This window comes from Salmo salar, chromosome ssa13 (assembly GCF_905237065.1).
Source record: "Salmo salar chromosome ssa13, Ssal_v3.1, whole genome shotgun sequence".
Taxonomy (NCBI): Eukaryota; Metazoa; Chordata; class Actinopteri; order Salmoniformes; family Salmonidae; genus Salmo; species Salmo salar.
Window position 1 is genome coordinate 52,544,013 of NC_059454.1, and position 19,175 is coordinate 52,563,187.

General features: G+C 42.8%; 1 protein-coding gene across 1 annotated transcript; it reads left to right on the forward strand.

The window, feature by feature from the left end:
* Positions 1 to 2,022: 2,022 nt before the first annotated feature.
* LOC106567402 (scavenger receptor cysteine-rich domain-containing group B protein) lies at positions 2,023 to 17,017 on the forward strand. Its single transcript, XM_014136597.2, has 12 exons — positions 2,023 to 2,465; positions 5,427 to 5,607; positions 6,235 to 6,267; positions 8,865 to 8,912; positions 9,838 to 10,140; positions 10,336 to 10,404; positions 11,482 to 11,796; positions 11,950 to 12,033; positions 12,392 to 12,460; positions 12,671 to 12,985; positions 14,149 to 14,223; positions 14,443 to 17,017. The coding sequence occupies exons 2-12, from the start codon at positions 5,481 to 5,483 to the stop codon at positions 14,757 to 14,759; spliced, it is 1,755 nt and encodes a 584-aa protein (XP_013992072.1). The 5' UTR covers positions 2,023 to 2,465; positions 5,427 to 5,480; the 3' UTR covers positions 14,760 to 17,017.
* The last annotated feature ends 2,158 nt before the right edge of the window (positions 17,018 to 19,175 follow it).

Sequence of the window (19,175 nt, forward strand, 5' to 3'; positions counted from 1 at the left end):
ATCTCAAAAACATATATAGAAAAAGAAACTTGGTGCCGTCATCCTAGCAAGGGGAGGGTGCGCAATCATTTTGACACCTATCTTTCTGAGAAAATACAATTGTATTAGTATAAAACAATATAGTTTTTTGAGCATACGATATAGCTCAGTATTTGTATAATTTATTTTTTACAGTCTTTTATGCTCATCTTTATCAAGGGCTCCAATAATGGGGTGAATATATGTTATATGAATAGATTATCAGTGGTAGTTGTCATATGTAGCATTTGTTAATATTGTAGTCAGTGGTGGTATTAAGAGAAGTAGTGATCAAGGAGGGGAGTGGTGTTTATAATGGCACCATGTTGCTTTAGCTTTTGCTAGCTTTTCCTTTTCTCACACAAGCAGGTTACGAAACTATCCGACTAACAGTGTAGCTAATATCTAAGTTAGTGTCACAGTATCCACAGAAAATGGTGCCCCTCCTCGGCCGGGCGGTGCTCGGCGGTCGTCGTCGCCGGTCTACTAGCTGCCACCGATCTATGTTTCTGTGTTCGTTGTGTTTTGTCTGTCTAGGTCCGCACCTGTTTCCTTTTCTGTCATTAGTGGGGGGGGGGGTATTTAGTTTGTCCCTTTGGGTTTGTGTTTTGTGCGGGATTATTTGTTTGTCAGCATGCAGTGGGGTTGTACGTTGTGTTTTTTCTCCAGCGTTTATATATTGGAGTGTTGATTCTAGCCGGGCTGCGCCCCCGTGTGTATTTTCCTCTTTATTGGATTACCTGTTTCCCTTTTGGGATTTTGTGCGATCCCCGTGCTTTTGATTCACCTAGTGTGTTGGGTGTCAACAAACTTCGGCCTACCGAACAATCGTATCCTGCATTTGACTCTGCTCCTTCCTCCTGCCCTACATATCCGTGACAGTTAGAGAATTTGTGATCCAGGCTTGGGCTCCAATCCTGGATATTCAGACTATAGAGGATTAGCCTTGTGAAACAAAATTCCTGTATTTTGGCTCATCCGATGACTCCGGTGACAACATAGGAAGGCGCCCTGAATTGGCCCTTGAGAACCTTAACAATGAGCCTGAGCAGCTAGCCACGTTTCTCTGCTGATGCTCAATTCAATTCAGCCGAGGGATGGGGGGCCCAGGGCTTTTTCTTGTGTGAGAAATATGCAATTGGAGGATGGAGGCCTCCTGTTTTGGCTTGTACTGTATGACTGTAGGGTTAATGTAGGGAACCTGACTGTAGGGAACCTTCCTGTTCCTGCACCAGACCAGTAGCAGAGATAAGTGCTATATTTGGTTGCATTGTTTTGTGATTTATTGTAACAGGCCACCCCGTCAATACCTCAGTTCTTCAAATTAATATAATATTGTCACTGATATCGACTTCATGATCCTGGTACAAAGTTCCTTATGATACAGTATACTGTAAATGGTTTTATGTTCAGAGGTATTGAGAGTGGGGTGGGGGTGGGGTGGGGGGGGGGTGGGTCTACTCGATACTGCTCTATTTTCCCTGCATGTTGTTATTCTATACAAATATGGTAGGTATATTTCAGTGAGTGCTGGAAGTATCGTGTGACCAAAGACACATCATGGAAATCCAACAAATGGACTTACCGTGAAAAAAGACTTATTCGAGGAAGGAAGCATCAGTCACCTGTACTCATCCTGAACAATGGATAAAATTCTTCTCTGACTTTTGCCATTTTTGTTGAGTGCTCCAACTCCTTTCCGCCTCGAATTAGACCTTTTGCAAGTTTTTCATGGATGTGTCTCATGTTTGAATGCTGTTGCAATCATATTTGAGTCCGTTTTTTGTTTCTTTGTTTTCACATAAAAAACACTAAAGGTGCAATTCTATTTCAAATCTCTGAACCTGAAACATTGAATCAGCTTCACACTGTGTTACTTTACTACTGTGACTGTGGGTGGGAGACACACGCACGCACGCACACGCAACACACACACATGCACACGCACACGGCCACAGACACAGCCACTGCCCTCTCCTCCATATTCTCCCCTTGTGACTGTACAGTCCCTTAGATGAGGAAGACCGCACCTTGAATGAGCGCTAGCTGAAACTGGAGATGTACATGTGAAGGGTTGGCTTTCAACATTTCCTTTTTTTCTCTTCTGCTTCTTCTAACCATAGGCAGTCACGGGGCATTAGGATATTAACATACAATGCTGTTGTCTTTATTGTTTTAAGTAATCCTTGTCACTGAAGCCAGGTACTTATAATCACGGAAAGGTGAAGGAGATGAAAGACAGCTTGGTACATGTAGAGCCGGACGACTGTTTTTTTCTCCCTCTATTTCCACACAAAGTTCCTATGTTTTTCTGCTGCGAGAGTTGGGGAACTATTCTGTGAGCTACCTGCCATCAGAAAATCGAAGGACAATTTGTTTGTAGATATTTTTCGAAATTTATTTCATTTTATTTATCCTGTGGGAAAAGAGAGCAACTTTTATTCCAGGTATCTTTGAAAATTATTATAATTTCTTTATGTTTTGTCAATTTTTCTAATTGCACATTATCCTAACTCTTAGTTTAAATAGATATTATACTTCAAGCCAGTGATTGGAAAGTAGTGTGAAATGTGCCTTTTGAATGTCTCACCACAGTGGTTTTGTATAACTATATTCACTCTGTAGTTAATCATATAATATTTCAGTGAATGAAACAAGAACATAAATAATTTAGGGATATCTAAAGTTGCATTGTAATTGGAAAATTACAAAATATTATCACAATTATAACCAATTATAACTCTACAACCCTATGTTAGCATGAAAATGATTTTCTTTTTGTCAATAACTGATTGAAGATATGACTCTTCTGTCTTATTTGCTGCGTCTTAATGGGCAAAGAACAAGAAATATGCAATGCGGGGATGATGTTATCCATGGAAATGGATAAGGGGCAGATAGACCTGTCGACCGATGCAAAGAATCTGAATTTAAAGGGGTGAAAATTCCTCCCTTTTAGTGTGAGTGACCGTGAGAGAGAGTCAGAGTGTTATATTCCTGGTTATCTTGGACGTTCAGGGGTATTTTCATGGGGCAGAGGATCTTTCAGCTATTTCTCAGGGGCACAGGGCAAAGAGGAGGGAGGGGAAGCACAGCCGACACAAAAGGCAACATTATTCCCCGGCGGATCTGCGCTACATCCCGTTATGAATGGAGTATTGAAAAATACAACATTGGGGACTAGATTATTTTTCATCCCTCATAACTGAACCATTTGTCCCAGGGTTTCGAGCGGTTTGTTAGCACGCTGTGCCCAATGGAACAGCCATGGTGCTGGGCTGCTCCGCATTAAAATCCCTGCTTCCTAATTGGACAGCACAATGACCTCTGGTTGCCTCTGCTCTCTACAACCTCCTCCCTCCTGCCTTTCACCTTTCAACTCAATGTCATGGCCTTCCATACATGCAATATGGCCGTCAATACAATTAAATTAAATAACACAGGGTAGAGGCTCCAAATGCATTGGCCAGGGTTAGTGTTGTTGAACAGGGTCAAGGTTAGCGGGTTTGTTAAGCTGTTGATTGGTGCTGAAGGGTGTTAGAGGAGGATACTTGGCCTCGCTAACCTGTCAGTGTATTTACAGTACATTACAGTATCTGCTATGGTAATATACAGTGTAGCTACACTATACTACAACATATGGGCAGAATCCAACAGAACTGGACACATATCTACAGGTAGAGGAGCAGGTGAATTTGGTCTTGCCACCCTCCCCTTCTAGCTGCTGCTTACCCCCCTCTCCTCCTATTCTCCCAGGAGCCGAGAGGCGCCCCTGTGGTGTCATCGGCTGCCTAAGCGTTTTGGAGAGTTCCAGTGACAGATTGCAGGAAGCAGCGTTTAGGCCTGACGATCGGGACCACAGACAGCAGAAATGTCTTTTTGTTGGCCCCTGGGCTCGGAATGTCCACTATCTCCAGGGGCCAATATCATATTCTCCTTCTCCCCTCATCATCCATCCCCAGTCCCCAAACTAACTAGTACACATTCCTCTGTAAGGTCAAAGAGGCTTTTGGTCCAATACAAAGACAAACAACCAACCCAAAAGTCTGATCAGACATAGGCAAAACAAGCATTTTCCTCAATAAAAGACGTTTGAAAATATTTCACATTTAGATTGCTTTATCAAACAATTATACAAACCAAACTTTTCTTCAGAATTCAGTCGATAAATATGAGCACGAGGATGTGATTTCAGGGCAATAGTTCTATGCAATTAAAGAGCTTATTACTGGAGTCAGACCTATTTTGAAAAACAAACATCCCTCCAGGCAAGAGCTGTTTGTTGGCAAAATCCAGAGAAATCAAGAGAAATCAAGAGAAATCAAGCAGCTGCAGCAGCAGTTTACAATGTTTCTTGCTGCTCCCTATGAAACCAGATTCGTTGGTCACGTTTTTTTGTGCTTCCTAGTATAGCAGGTGGTTCAGGGCAGGGTACCGTAGAAAGAAGCTGTTTATCAGTCTCTTAGTCCCAGCTTTGATGCACCCGTACTGTCTACGCCTTCTAGACATACTGTATAACTACTGATGTCCCTTACTTACTGCCCTCCGTAGTACAGAATAGACAAATTTGAAAAGAAAATAGAATGTTTGCCACTCTGTTGGGGTAGTTGTGGCACATGTCCACTCACTGCCACCTGGGTGATGCATAGCACTGGTATCCATTTTGTACCAGCATGCTCACCACAGGTCACAACAGTTTCTCTGTGCCCAGTGTTTTAGCAGCCAGCCAGTGTGCAGGATGGTGGGGTGGCAGTGTAGTAGGCAGCTAGGCAGCCATTTTGGCCTGGGGAAATGGGCCAGTCGGTTTCATGCTCCAGCAGGTCCTGGGACACACTGGGAGTTGTTTTAGTGCCAATCAATCTGGAGTGGATACAGAGACACAGCATGGTGTGCCCACTCACACCTCTCCTCTCCATCACTGGAACACACACACACACAGACACACACATGCGCACGCACACACACACACACACACACACACACACACACACACACACACACACACACACACACACACACACCGGTTTCAGTTCAGTGCGCATGGTTTTTGGAAACTATTTATGTTCCAACTACCAACCATAAGCTTCACTTGCCTGATACTATCATCGATACTAACTCCCCACTACAGTATAGTAATTTGGCTGCAGGGGGTTGCACTAGAAATGACTATCCAATGCTATGTTGGGAATACAATGGTTATTGATTATGAGTAGTAGTCGTAGACTAGTGGTGGACAGTGAGTACCAGTATTAGGGGTCCAGGACTGTTTCAGCAGTGAAGAGAAACAGAAAAAGGCAGGAAGGTAGGTATAGTGTGTGTGAGAGCAACAGAGAGACAGAGACAGAGACAGAGACAGAGACAGAGACGGAGATAGAGAGTCCAGTGCACTGATTGGTTGTGTGTGTAAGTGTGTGTTCCACCAGGCACCCAGACTGATTGGAGCGTCAGTCAGACAGCGAGCCATGCGAGGGCAGCGTGTAGCAGATTGTGTGCGTAGACCATGTGGAGGCTGGACAGTGGTTGTCTGGCTGCTGTTGTCCCTGCTAGGTTCCCTGCTACTGGTGGGCATCAGTGGGATTCTGCAGATCGGTGAGTGTACGTGTGCGTGCTATTTCACCACTGCTCATTTTGAAGTGGGAGACTATTGTTTTTACACCCCATAGTTGTCTGGGCTGTGTGTGTGGAGGGGGTTGGGGGGTGAGGGTGGAAAGGATGGTTGGGGGAGGAGTGGGGGTGTGTGTTTGGGGTGTGTGTGGGGGCAAAAGAATGGAATGCTCCCTCGCAGATACATTGGTGGGTGAAATTAGTTTTGTTATGTACTGCAAAGAGACAGATCTGTCATGATTTTCCTAGCCATAAGCTGAATAAGTCAGAACATTTACATGTGTATGTAACCTTTACAGAGCTAGAGAACCTGGTGTACCTGGGTGTACTTGGGACAGAGGAACAAGTCCCCGTAGGACTGCCTGCCTCTAGTAGCTGTTACCCAGTTAGGCTTTGAAGTACAGAACATTCTGCTAGTTGTTCGGAAGAGGGATACGGTCGGGGAGTGACTGAGTAGTTATTGATTATACTACTTTGGACTTTATGGATCGAATGGACCCCTAGCTAAAAATAGAACATGTTTACAAACTTCAAATATGCATTGGATTTCTGTGGTATCTAAGACATCTCTTTGTGCTTGACATACTACTCTTTATTTTCTGATTTCAAAAGATATGACCAAAATCAGCAGACGAGCCATATCCAGTGAGTATATTTCCAAGTCAATCTCTTCTCGTTTTACTGACCCATCTTTTCTGAAATGCACGTAACGTTACTGTTCCCACCCCAGATTTCAGTCCTACGTCACTTATGAATACATATGACAAAACAAAGAAACACCATATTCTAATATCAGGACGCTTTCAATAACTAACCCACATAGCGAACATAACATAACTGTTTACGTGTTTAGGGCCTTTAGTTTCAATGAGCCAGGTAGTCTTCAAAGGGAGAAGCCTGTGAATTTACCTATTTTTGGCATAATGTTTAGAAAGATTCCTCTTCTCTCTTTGTGAGGCAGGTAACCAGAAACCACAGTTTCAGTGGCTTTAAACTTCCCCTATAAGACACAGTTGATGTCCTCAAACTTTATGGTCCCAGACATACAGGCCAACAAATCCCAGTAAAGGAACCTGAGGAATAATACAGAGCACAATCTCAATTTCTAGATGTCTCACAGTCATAGAATATAGCCAAGTGAATGAGACTTAGAAGTTTGTCAACACAGTACTAAACACAGCCCAACCCTATAGAATCTGTGTGGTTGCTAAGTGATGGGAGAAGATGCACCCAAGGTGTTCAATCATTATATCTGTATTGACTTTTATCAGATGTTTGGTTAATGCGTAGTCAAAGACATATAGTGCATTTAGAAAGACCCCTTGACCTTTTCCTGTTTTTCTTACATTACAGCCTTATTCTAAAATGGACAAAATGTATGTTTTTCCTCATCAATCTACACACAATACCCCATATTGACAAAGCAGAAAAAAAAGGTTTATAGAGATTTTAGCAAATGTATAAAAAATAAAACACAGAAATCCCTTATTTAAATAAGTATTCAGAACCTTTGCTATGAGACTCAAAATTGAGCTCAGGTGCATCCTGTTTCCATTGATCATCCTTGAGACGTTTCGACAACTTGATTGGAGTCCACCTGTGATAAATTCAATTGATTGAAGAGGATTTGGAAAGGCACACATCTGTCTATATAAGGTCTCACCGTTGACAGTGCATGTCAGAGAAAAAACCAAGACATGAGGTCGAAGGAATTGTCCGTAGACAGGATTGTGTTGAGGGACAGATCTGGGGAAGGGTACCAAAACATTTGGTAGCATTGAAGGTCCTCAAGAACACAGTGGTCTCCATCATTCTTAAATGAAAGAAGTTGAGTAATCGGGAGAGAAGGGCCTTGGTCAGGGTGGTGACCAAGAACCCGATGGTCACTCTGACAGAGCTCCAGAGTTCCTCTGTGGAGATGGGAGAACCTTCCAGAAGGACAACCATCTCTGCAGCACTCCACCAATCAGGCCTTTATGGTAGAGTGGCCAGAAGGAAGCCACTCCTCTGTAAAAGGCACATGACAGCCTGCTTGGAGTTTGACAAAAGACACCTAAAGAAATATGACCATGAGAAACATGATTCTCTGGTCTGATGAAACCAAGATTTAACTCTTTGGCCTGAATGCCAAGCGTCACATCTGGAGGAAACATCCCACCACCACCATGGTGACACATGGTGGTGGCAGCATCATGCTGTGGGGATGTTTTTCAGCAGCAGGGACTGGGAGACTAGTCAGGATCGAGGGAAAGATGAATGGAGGATAGTACAGAGAGATCCTTGATGGAAACCTGCTCCAGAGCGCTCAGGACCTCAGACTGGGGCGAAGGTTCACCTTCCAACAGGACAACGACCCTAAGCACACAGCCAAGATAACGCAGGAGTGGCTACGGGACACATTTTTGAATGTCCCTGAGTATCCCAGCCAGAGCACAGACTTGAATCCGATCAAACATTTCTGGAGAGACCTGAAAATAGCTGTGCAGCGATGCTCCCCATCCAACCTGACAGCGCTTGAGAGGATCTGCAGAGAAGAATGAGAGAAACTCCCCAAATACAGGTGTGACAAGCTTGTAGCATCATACCCAAGAAGACTTGTGCCTGTAATTGCTGCCAAAGGTGCTTCAACAAAGTACTGAGTAAAGGGTCTGAATACTTATGTAAATATTTAAGTTTTCAAATTTCTAAAAACCAATTTTTGCTTTGTCATTATGGGGTATTGTGTGTAGATTGATGAGGGGGGAAAAAAAGATGTAATCCATTCTAGAATAAGGCTGTAACGTTGCAAAATGTGGGGGTCTGAATACTTTCCAAATGCACTGTTGAGGGATTATTTTAAACTAGTGTTTCACAAACCTCTCCTGGAGTGCCCAGTTCCACATCCAACTCTACAGTGATTTTAACAAAATAAAACCTGACAATCATATTAAAAATGAAAGAGACAGTGGGTATTATTTTGGTAACTTTTATGTTTCCATTCTCAAAACGAAAACCCCCAAAGTTCACAAACTGGAATGTGTCAACCTTCAGTACATATTTCTATGTAGACTTCTTAGCTGGTTTAGCTACATGGTTTAAATAGGCTTCCTGCTGCGTTTTCAAGCTGCGTCTCGGATTACAGGAAGATAGATATAGTAGATACAGAGTACAGTAACTATGGAGGGCCAAGAACCTCCTTTCAACAAATAATTTGACCAAAGTCTCTCCCTCTTTCTCTCTCTCCTTCCTCCCTCTTTTTCCAGCCAATAGCACAACGACGATGACTGCCATGAAGACAACGCATTCTCAAGGTTGGCAATGCGCTGCTGGGCTCCCGCCAACTCTCACCATATCCACCACACCTTCTGTCTGTCTGAAATACCCATGTTCAACAAATACATGTCCACATCCAACTCATGAATAAACGACTATCAAACTTAACTTGTGAAGCAAGAGAGAGGGAAGGAGGGAGGGAAAAGGAAGGAAAAGGAGAGAGTGAGAGAAAGATCAGTGCCCCAGGGACACTACAACAAGGTCACTTCCCTTTGCTCTCAATTGACCTAATCCCCCGGAATTACTTATTCTGCTACAGTGTGAGCTTCATCTCCCTCCCTCCCTCCCCCCCCCCCTCTCTCTCTCTCTCTCTCTCTCTCTCTCTCTCTCTCTCGCCATCTCCTTCTATCCCTCACTCTATCTCTCTCTCTCCATCTCTCCCTCTCTCTCTCATGTGGCTTGTTTAGTCTTATTTTGTTCCTTAAATTGGAAGGTGGAAGGGATTACACAAGCTATTCTAAACGGATTCTTGTCACTATTAACTATCATTATATGATAGTGATATTTCCAGACAGTAACACACAGTATACTGTCCCACAGACAGTAGGCTTTTTATGTGCTTGCACAAACATTTGTTCTATGTTGTGTGGCACATGTAGAATACAAAAAGAGTGGCTAGCGTGTAGTCAAAGTGAGTAAAAGGACAAGGTTTGAATGAACTTAAATGAGATCTAGAAACCAGCCTCCTGACAGGATAGTATGACAACATCACACACTTACAGTCACATTCATGACATCAGCATCGAAGTGGGAGGGAGCAGGGAGGTCAGCTGTCCTGATTGCTGATTCCTCAGTGAATCCTCTGTTGTATTTTGCTCTCCCTCCTCTTCAGTGCGTCTGGTAATATTATTTTGTATCTGGCTGACCGTGTATCTTTGGATCTCTCTTCCCTCTCCTATCCAGTGCGTCTGGTAAACGGGCGTAACAGGTGTGAGGGGCGTGTGGAGGTTTGGCACAACGGGACATGGGGTACAGTGTGTGATGACGACTGGGACATGGTAGATGCCAACGTGGTGTGTCGGCAGCTGGACTGTGGTCTGGCCATGGTGGTGGGCAGCATCTCAGAGTATGGCCAGGGCTCAGGGCCCGTCCTGCTGGACAATGTAGACTGCAAAGGAGGGGAGACAGACCTGGGACAGTGTGGAAGTCTGGGCTGGGGCATCCACAACTGTTACCACTATGAGGACGTGTCTGTCACATGCAAAGGTAGGGCCCATAGAGATATATATAAAAATCTAGTCTATAACTGTTCTAATTCCTTTTCTATAGGTAGGGTCTTTGCAATTTATAAGGATCTCTAAGATCTCTAAGAGGGACATATCCTTGGTGACTAATAAAATAATCTATTTTCACTAATAAAAACATACATTTTCACTCCTTTTTTTCCTCATCTCTCCTCAGATACATCAGTGCTGGAGTCACGGGGCATGGGCGAGCCCACCACTCCGTCTAGGAGAAACTCAGGGTTAAGTAAGTGATCATTTCATTTATTTCTCTCTAATTTCAGTCAAACACACACACAAAATAAGTAAACAAAATTGATTCAAGAAGGGTTTATTTTATTCACTTAATAGGTTTAAAGGGCCAATCTGCAGTTGCTATATCCATTTTTAAATCAATGATATGTACTCATTAATTCTTGAAAATGGAAACAAACACCGTATAGCCTCAAAACATGTTCAAAGGTCCAATGCAGCTGTTTTTATCTCAATTTCAAATAATTTCTGGGTACCATTTAAGTACCTTACTCTTAATGTTTTCAATTAAAATGGTAAAAAAAATAAACTAAAATAGCTTCTTAGCAAAGAGCAATTTCTCAATCAAGAATTTAGCTAGGACTGTCTGGGAGTCGTCTGAGTGGGGAGGGTAAAACTGAAAACTAGCTGTTATTGGCACAGTGGTTTGAAACTCTATTCTCTTTCTCATTGGTCTATTAACTAATTTACTGCCTGGTGATGTTACCAGTCAGGCCAAAACAGGCGTGAAATTTCGGGCGGTCTTTTCAAAGAGCTCTTGCGTATGAAGGCCATTATCATCATTTTCACAATTTCACAGTGTTATTCCAACCTCGTAGTGTTTAAATATATAAAACATAGGAAAATCCTGTTTTTGCCTGCACAGGGCCTTAAAACTCTTATTTTGTTATCTATGGATTTGAGAGTGGTTATACTTCTCCAGCCCCATCCCGCAGCCTTTTGCCAAAACAGTGGCAGGGAGGACACTTTGGTATTGTTTCAACTTTTCAATTTTCGTGATGTTGTCAGCTAACCCGTCTACAAACACTGTCACAGAGGGACAGAAAATGAACTGAAAAAGAATGAACACATGCTCAATACAGAGTGTTTATTCAATGTGTTGTATAAAGACAACATCTGCACACAAGATCTCAATAAATCTAGCCTGGAATCCAAGCTAAATAGTGAAATAGAGAGATATTCAGTTTGAAGGATTTTATGCCATCATGTACTGTATGTCAGAATGAAGCCAGGCTTTGACTGAGAAGATGTATGGAATGGTGATGAATCCCTCCCCTCCCCTATATTTTAGGAGATGGTACGATCCGGTTAGTTGGTGGACTGGACTACTGCCAGGGACGGGTGGAGGTCTACTACCGTGGCAGCTGGGGGACGGTGTGTGATGATGACTGGGGTATGAGAGACGCAGGGGTGGTGTGCCAGCAGATATACTGTGGCCATGCCGTTTCCTCCACCACCAATGCCTATTTTGGCTACGGGACAGGCCTGATTCTACTGGACAACGTCAACTGTAATGGCTACGAGAACCAGCTGAGTAAATGCTACAGCCTGGGCTGGGGGATACACAACTGTGGACATCATGAGGACGCTGGGGTTATCTGTTCAGGTGAGAAGCTTTTTCTTATTCTCTCTGTCTCTTTTTCTCTCTCTCTCTCTCTCTCTCTCTCACTTTCACTCTCGCTCTCTCTTAAATTCATGTTGCTAATGGCTTTAACACTATTTTTAATATCTGCTATTCATGTTTGTTCTATCTGTGCAGGCTCAGGATCCACTACCGTTCTTCCTATGAACACTGACACCATGGGCATGGGAAGGGGATTCTTACAGACTGCCAGCACTGCAGGTAATTGTTGAAGTCATTTCCGTTTTCATGTACTGCAGTAGTACAATAGCAATAACAGCTGCAGTGTAGGCCCTCATCAGACCCAGATCATCAGGCCACACTGCTGCACCTCTATCCTATGAGCAACAGACGGTGCTGTTGCCCCTATAGGTTTCTCTGTCTAAAATCTGTGACTCAGCAGCGCCACTCAATTAATGGTGGTAGTGGAGCAAGTAAATCAAGTCGCCCCACCCACTCTCCTCCCAGTCTCTCATCTCAGAGGATGGAAAACCCCCTGCTGTGTACTGTAGGCATCAGCTTGCGTATGTGTAAACTGACTCATCATTCTGATTCTAACGCATTTCTCCTATTATTCTAGTAACCGACCAAACAGAATTAGTCACCGAAGCAACTACGGCTGTGACAACGATTGCTATGACAACAAGAGGTAATGATGTTGCACCCCCATGTGATAATTATAAACTCCCGCTAATGCACTCTAAACTCATATATCAGTTATTATAATATTGTTTTATTATTCACAGATATTAAATTGTGCAACAGGGATGCATAGTACCACCATTTTCGATTAACCTCTCCATGAAGAATGTGCTCCTCATCTCCTCATACCCCTCTGTCTCTCCTTCTCCTCCTCCAGAGCGGCCCACCATCCGTGTGGTGAATGGTAACAGCAGCTGCCAGGGCCGTGTGGAGGTGTTCCACAACAACCAGTGGGGCACGGTGTGTGACGATGACTGGGATCTGCCCAATGCCCAGGTGGTGTGTAGGCACCTGGGCTGTGGCCCTGCCATCTCTGCCAAGGTCCTGGCCTACTTCGGCTACGGCTCGGGCCCCATCCTGCTGGACAATGTGGACTGTAGGGGCAGTGAAGGGGAGCTGGCGGCTTGTTTCCACCTGGGCTGGGGACAGCACAACTGTGGACATCATGAAGACGCTGGAGTCATCTGCACACGTAAGACCGACTGGAACTGTGGCAATGTAACTTTGTTGTCCGATGTAAATCAGAAATGTATATGTTGATCTGCTGCAGGCAGTACTGCTACACTAGTGACTTGTTAAGACTGAGACAGCTAGGCACATAGTCAAGTAAATACACACACACACACAAATACACACACGCACTCACACACACTCAAATGAACACACACAAAAATCCTCTGTAGCTTTCGCTCACAGTTACTCACACAGTCACCCCATAGTCACCATTCCCACAGTCATCCATCTCTCCTCTTCCCTGCTGAGCTGGTGCATTTAACTGTGTGAGTGTTGGTCTCCGAGGAGTAGGCACCCGCCCAGATGGTCCAAAGTGCATCAAATCAAATCAAATGTATTGATCACACACATATTTAGCAGATGTTATTGCGGGTGTATCGAAATGCTCGCGTTCCTAGCTCCAACAGTGCAGTAGTTTCTAACAATTCACAACCATACACAAATCTAAAAGTGAAAGAATGGAATTAAGAAATATGTCAATATTAGGACGAGCAATGTCGGAGTGGCATTGACTAAATACAGTAAAATAGAAAACAGTATATACATATGAGATGAGTAAAACAGTATGTAAACATAATTAAAGTGACTAGTGTTCCATTATTAAAGTGGCCAGTGATTGCATGTCTATGTATACTGTATAGGGCAGCAGCCTCTAAAGTGCAGAGTTGAGTAGCTGGGTGGCATGAAATATAGAGTGGAGAAGTCAGGGGTCATTAGCCTCACTGGAAGCCTGCAGGCTAAACCTCCATTCTTTATGGATAAATAAGACAAACAGTAGAGAAAGAAAGAATGAAAGAGACAAAGACTTCCTTCCTGTTACTCAGGTCTACTACATCAACTCATGGTTAGTAGAGCAGACGAGGTGAACAAGTGAACCTCAGTGAACCTTTGATTTCTGAGTGAGATGATAAGGGAATCACTAAGTTGACTTCTGGAGCAGTTTTCTTCTGATATATCGGACGAACTGATCGATTGATTAACTCATTACAATGTTTTGAGTGCTCCAGACTGTTCTGATAGGACTGTATCAGCAGTTGTTCTCAAGTAAATGACCACTCCCTTGGGAAACATACACAGCAGATGAATGTCTCACACTGTCTCCCCCTCCTTCTCCTTCTCCAGCCTTTCAGCTTGTGGCACCTGGAAATGACTTCGGGATGACAGAGAGAACGCCCACCACTAGACCACCAAGTGAAGGTGAGTCTTGTACCTGTTGAGGTTTAGCTACATGTTCTGGGTTTCACGGTATCCAAAGATCGAACACACCTTCCCCAGCATCACTTGTCAGAGGCAGTCTTATGTAATGCATCATACTTCAATCATGTCTTAGGATCAGGTATGTGATATGTGTCTCCAGTGTTTAATGTTTATTTGCTCAAGTATATGTGACTGTTTCATCCCTGTCTCTCCCTCTAGGCCTGGCGAGGTTGGTGGGCGGGCAGCACCGCTGCGAGGGCCGGGTGGAGATGTTCTCAGGGGCGGAATGGGGTACGGTGTGCGACGATGCCTGGGACATGCCTGATGCCCAGGTGGTGTGTCGCCAGCTGGGCTGTGGGGAGGCTGCTGCGGCCCGTGGGGAGGCCTTCTTTGGGCCCGGCAGCGGCACCATCCTCCTGGACAATCTGAAGTGCAGCGGCTCTGAGGCCTCGCTCCAGCAGTGCTCCCACATATCCTGGGAAGTGCACAACTGTGACCACTCTGAAGACGCCGGCGTCACCTGCTCACTGTCGTGATTCCAGCAGTGATTCGCCGCCATGGAGCCGCTAAACTCTTCCCAACTCCACTGCCAACTAATTGGACGGGCGCCATGGGTAGCACAACCCGGGACTTGTAAACATTATGTAAATAACAGCTCATCCCAATGCCAAACATAAGGAAGACTACAACAACAACAAACAAACAAGCAAAGAAAACAAACTAACATATGATGATATATGATTAAATATTATAATAATCTATTCCTATTAAGCACTTTATAAATATATATAAATATATATTATATAAAATACGCTGTACACATTTTTTTTATATTTGATAAACAGTGGAAACCAAAGTTTTTAACCGACTCTCTGTCTCTCTGGCTCTTTTCTTTTTTTTGTCAAGATGCTAAATAGAGGTCCTCCCACTAACCCTCTTCTCACTAGCAGCACACACAGCCATAGTGTACTGTACCAGGGCATGGTGAGCAACAACAACAACAACAATCCAGGCCCACAATACCAAAGCCAAACTTATAGAAATAGACTCTATAGAGACTATAGACTATAGAAAAGGCTATGTATTTCTATGGCCAAATCTATTTGTTTGAATATAGACAGAAAGATGGACAGTACATGTACATGACACTGTAGTGCTCTTGGCACATGCTTCCTAATTTGATAAGATTTGTAATGTATTATTCCTGAGCAGAGGTGGATGTGTATCTGAAATCTGATCATGATGACTTCCAAAGCCCCAGTATTTTGGTTATTTTGCTGAAATATTTGTAAAATTTGACACCTTTATTGTGTAAATAATCACCCTAGCTAGCTTGTGTTCTATTTTTTCCTCTCTTGTGAAACATGATGACCCATTATTTTCTGTCTGACTTGTGTATTTTGATGTCTGGTTTTGGAAAAGGCTTGCTTGTTCTCTCTCTCTCTCTCTCTCTCTCTCTCTCTCTCTCTCTCTCTGTCAGACACAGTGCTATTTCAGGTGGAGTATGGCATATGATCTAAGCCTTAGCTATATCCTTAATGTGAAATTAGTTATCTTCAATTATCTGCTCGTGCCTCTTCATTCGTATTTTGTATCAGACATTTCACACTGCAAGGTGTACATTTCATTTCAGTGTGTGAGGAGTTAATATCTGTGTCTGTGAGTTAATATTTGTGTGTCTGGCAGGTGAGTCAGATCTACTGTACTGTTTGTGAATGTGTGCGTACAGTATATACAGTCAGTGACATGTACACTGATTGGGGAATTATTACAATATGGCAGCAGTCAGATTACTCAAATCTGTCACTGCAATGATTAAATCTGAATCTGAAAAAGTCGAAATGGGGAATGAATGATTGGGAAATGTTACTTTAATAACACCATAAATGGGGTTGAGAGGGAGGGCACAAGAATCGGTTAGCCTTCATCAGAAACGATAGTTAACTTCTTGCCACTCATGGCACAACGATTCTCAGGTTTAACGAAGTGCCTCAACTATATGGGGTCAGGAAATTAATCTGAATGAATTGAGGTGTTAGGCTCACCAAGTTATTCCAGAGTCTGTATGGCATGGTGCGAAATGTTATGTACAGTCGCTAGTGAAAGTCTACATACCCCTTGCACAGTCTTCCCATTTGCTGCCTTAAAGTTTAATCTCAAAAGGGAATACATTCGATTTTTTCCTAGACAACCTACTCCACATTTTCAAAGTTAAAGAAAAAACTCAGAACATTTTCAAAATGAGTTTTAAAAAAATTCAACGAAGTTCTCTTGATTACGTATGTATACACACCCCAGAATTAACACTTGGTGGAACCACCTTTGGCAGCCATTACAGCTGTGAATAATTTTGGATAAGATTCTACCAACTTTGCAAAACTCTTAGGGCAACATTAATCCATTGTTTATGTCAAAAATGCTCAAGCTCAGTAAATTTGCTTTGGAGTCGTTGATGGACAGCTACAGTATAGTCGAACCTTGTCTCTGAATTTAAAGCAAATTTACGTCAGGACTGAGGCTGGACCACTCAGGAACACTCAACACCTGTTAGAAAGCCATTCTGGTTTGCCTTTCACTTTAAACATTCCAGGGTTAGGAATTCAAAAGACTGAGACAGGTTTTCCTCCAACTTTATCCTGGGCTTTGCTCCTTTCAGATTTCATATTTTGTTTGATCCTAACAAACTCCTCAGTCCCTGCCAGTGACTAGCATACCCATAACATGATGCTGCCACCACAATACTTGAAAATACAGAGGGGTTCACTCTGTGTTGTGTTCTATTGGATTTGACCCAAGCACGTAGTTTTTATTTACTGGTAGGCAAAAAAGTTAATTTCTTTACCATGTTGAGTGTTCCTGAATGGTCCAGTGTCAATACTGCTTGAAAATTAAAGACAAGGTTTGAATATTGCTGTCCATCAACGACTCAAAACCAAATTTACTGAGCTTGAACGATTTTGACAAAAAACAATGGATATTGTCAGACCCCTTGACTTTTTCCCCCTTTTATTACGTTACAGTCTTATTCTAAAATGGATTTCAAAAATATATAATCCTCAGCAATCTACACACAACACCCCATAATGACAAAGCGAAAACCGTTTTTCTTTTTACATTTTAGCAAATGTATTAAAAAACAATGACAGAAATACCTTATTTACGTAAGTATATAGACCCTTTGCTGTGAGACTCTATAGACAGGCACAGATCTGTATATATAAGGTCTCACAGTTGACAGTGCAAGTCAGAGAAAAAACCAAGACATGAGGTCAAAGGAATAGTCAGTAGAGCTCCGAGACAGGATTGTGTAGAGGCACAGATCTGGGGAAGGGTACCAAAACATTTCTGCAGCATTGAATGTCCCCAAAGAACACAGTGGCCTCCATCATTCTTAAATGTAGGAAGTTTGGAACCACCAAGACTCTTCCTAGAGCTGGCCAACCGGCCAAACTGAGAAATCGGGGGAGAAGGGCCTTGGTCAAGGATGTAACCAAGAACCCAATGGTCACTCTGACAGAGCTCTAGAGTTCCTCTGTGGAGATGGGAGAAACTTCCAGAAGGACAACCATCGCTGTAGCACTCCACCAATCAGACCTTTATGGTAGAGTGGCCAGAAGGAAGCCACTCCTCTGAAAAAAGGCACATGACAGCCCACTTGGAGTTTGCCAAAAGACACCTTAAAACTCCCAGACCATGAAAAACAAGATTCTCTGGTCTGATGAAACCAAGATTGAACTCTTTGGTCTGAATGCCAAGCATCACGTCTGGATGAATGGAGTAAAGTACAGAGAGATCCTTGATGAAAACTTGCTCCAGAGTACTCAGGACCTCAGACTGGGGCGAAGGTTCACTTTCCAACAGGATAACGACCCTAAACACACAGCCAAAACAACGTAGGAGTGGCTTTGGGAAAAGTCTCTGAATGTCCTTGAGTGGCCCAGCAAGAGCCCGGACTTGAACCTGATCAAGCATCTCTGGAGAGACCTGAAAATAGCTGTGCAGCAACACTCCCCATCCAACCTGACAGAGCTTGAGAGGACCTGCAGAGAAGAATGGGAGAAACTCCCCAAATACGGGTGTGCCAAGAAGATTCGATGCTGTAGTAGCTGCCGAAGGTGCTCCAACAAAGTACTGAATAAAGGGTCTGCAAACTTTATTGACGTTTTTTATTTGTAATAAATTTGCAAAAATTATAAAAACTTGTTTTTGCTTCGTCATTATGGGGTATTGTGTTTAGATTGATGAGAAGAAAAAAAAACATTTAGTCTATTTTAGAATAAGGCTGTAATGTAACAAAATGTGGAAAAAGTCAAGGGGTCTAAATACTTTCCGAAGGCACTGTATGTTGCCGAAGAGTTGAAGACATGCGCAATCAAGACATATTTTTTAAATATTTGTATTTTTATCCAGATTTTTTAAAATACATTTTCATTCATTTTGGAGATGTGGAGTACATAGGTAAAAAAAATATTCTAATTTAATAAAAAAATAATAATAATTTAAGGCAGCAAAATGTGAAGACTGTGCAAGGGGTGTGTAGACTTTCATTAAAACAATAAAATCCTGTAGATCTTCCTCCCTCCCTCATTTGTGGACCTGTAAGCGGAATAGTGGTGTTTATACAGCTAAACCATTGACTTCTATGTTAAAGTGAAGAGATGTTACTGTGAGGTGGTGTTTATGATATATTTAACTAGGAATAAAGCATGCTATGTGTCACTCTGATGCTACTTCAGCATTGTCCGACCAGTACGGGGAGAAAAAATGTATGAAATGTATGCATTCACTACTGTAAGTTGCTCTGGATAAGAGCGTCTGCTAAATGACTAAAATGTAAAATGTAAATGTTGTCAGTGCATAAAAATGTGTACAAATAAAATGTTATAATAATCATCATCATTATAACGACATTTTGCCATGTCTCCTAAAATTGCACCGAACTGTATGCCTGC

What these genes read in the sequence shown, in the direction of transcription:
- LOC106567402 (XM_014136597.2), top strand. Translation starts at nt 5,481, where the DNA reads ATGCGAGGGCAGCGTGTAGCAGATTGTGTGCGTAGACCATGTGGAGGC. An exon ending in CAGTGGGATTCTGCAGATCG is followed by an intron (nt 5,608 to 6,234) that starts GTGAGTGTACGT and finishes TGATTTCAAAAG; the next exon opens with ATATGACCAAAATCAGCAGA. An exon ending in CGCTGGAGTCATCTGCACAC is followed by an intron (nt 12,986 to 14,148) that starts GTAAGACCGACT and finishes CTCCTTCTCCAG; the next exon opens with CCTTTCAGCTTGTGGCACCT.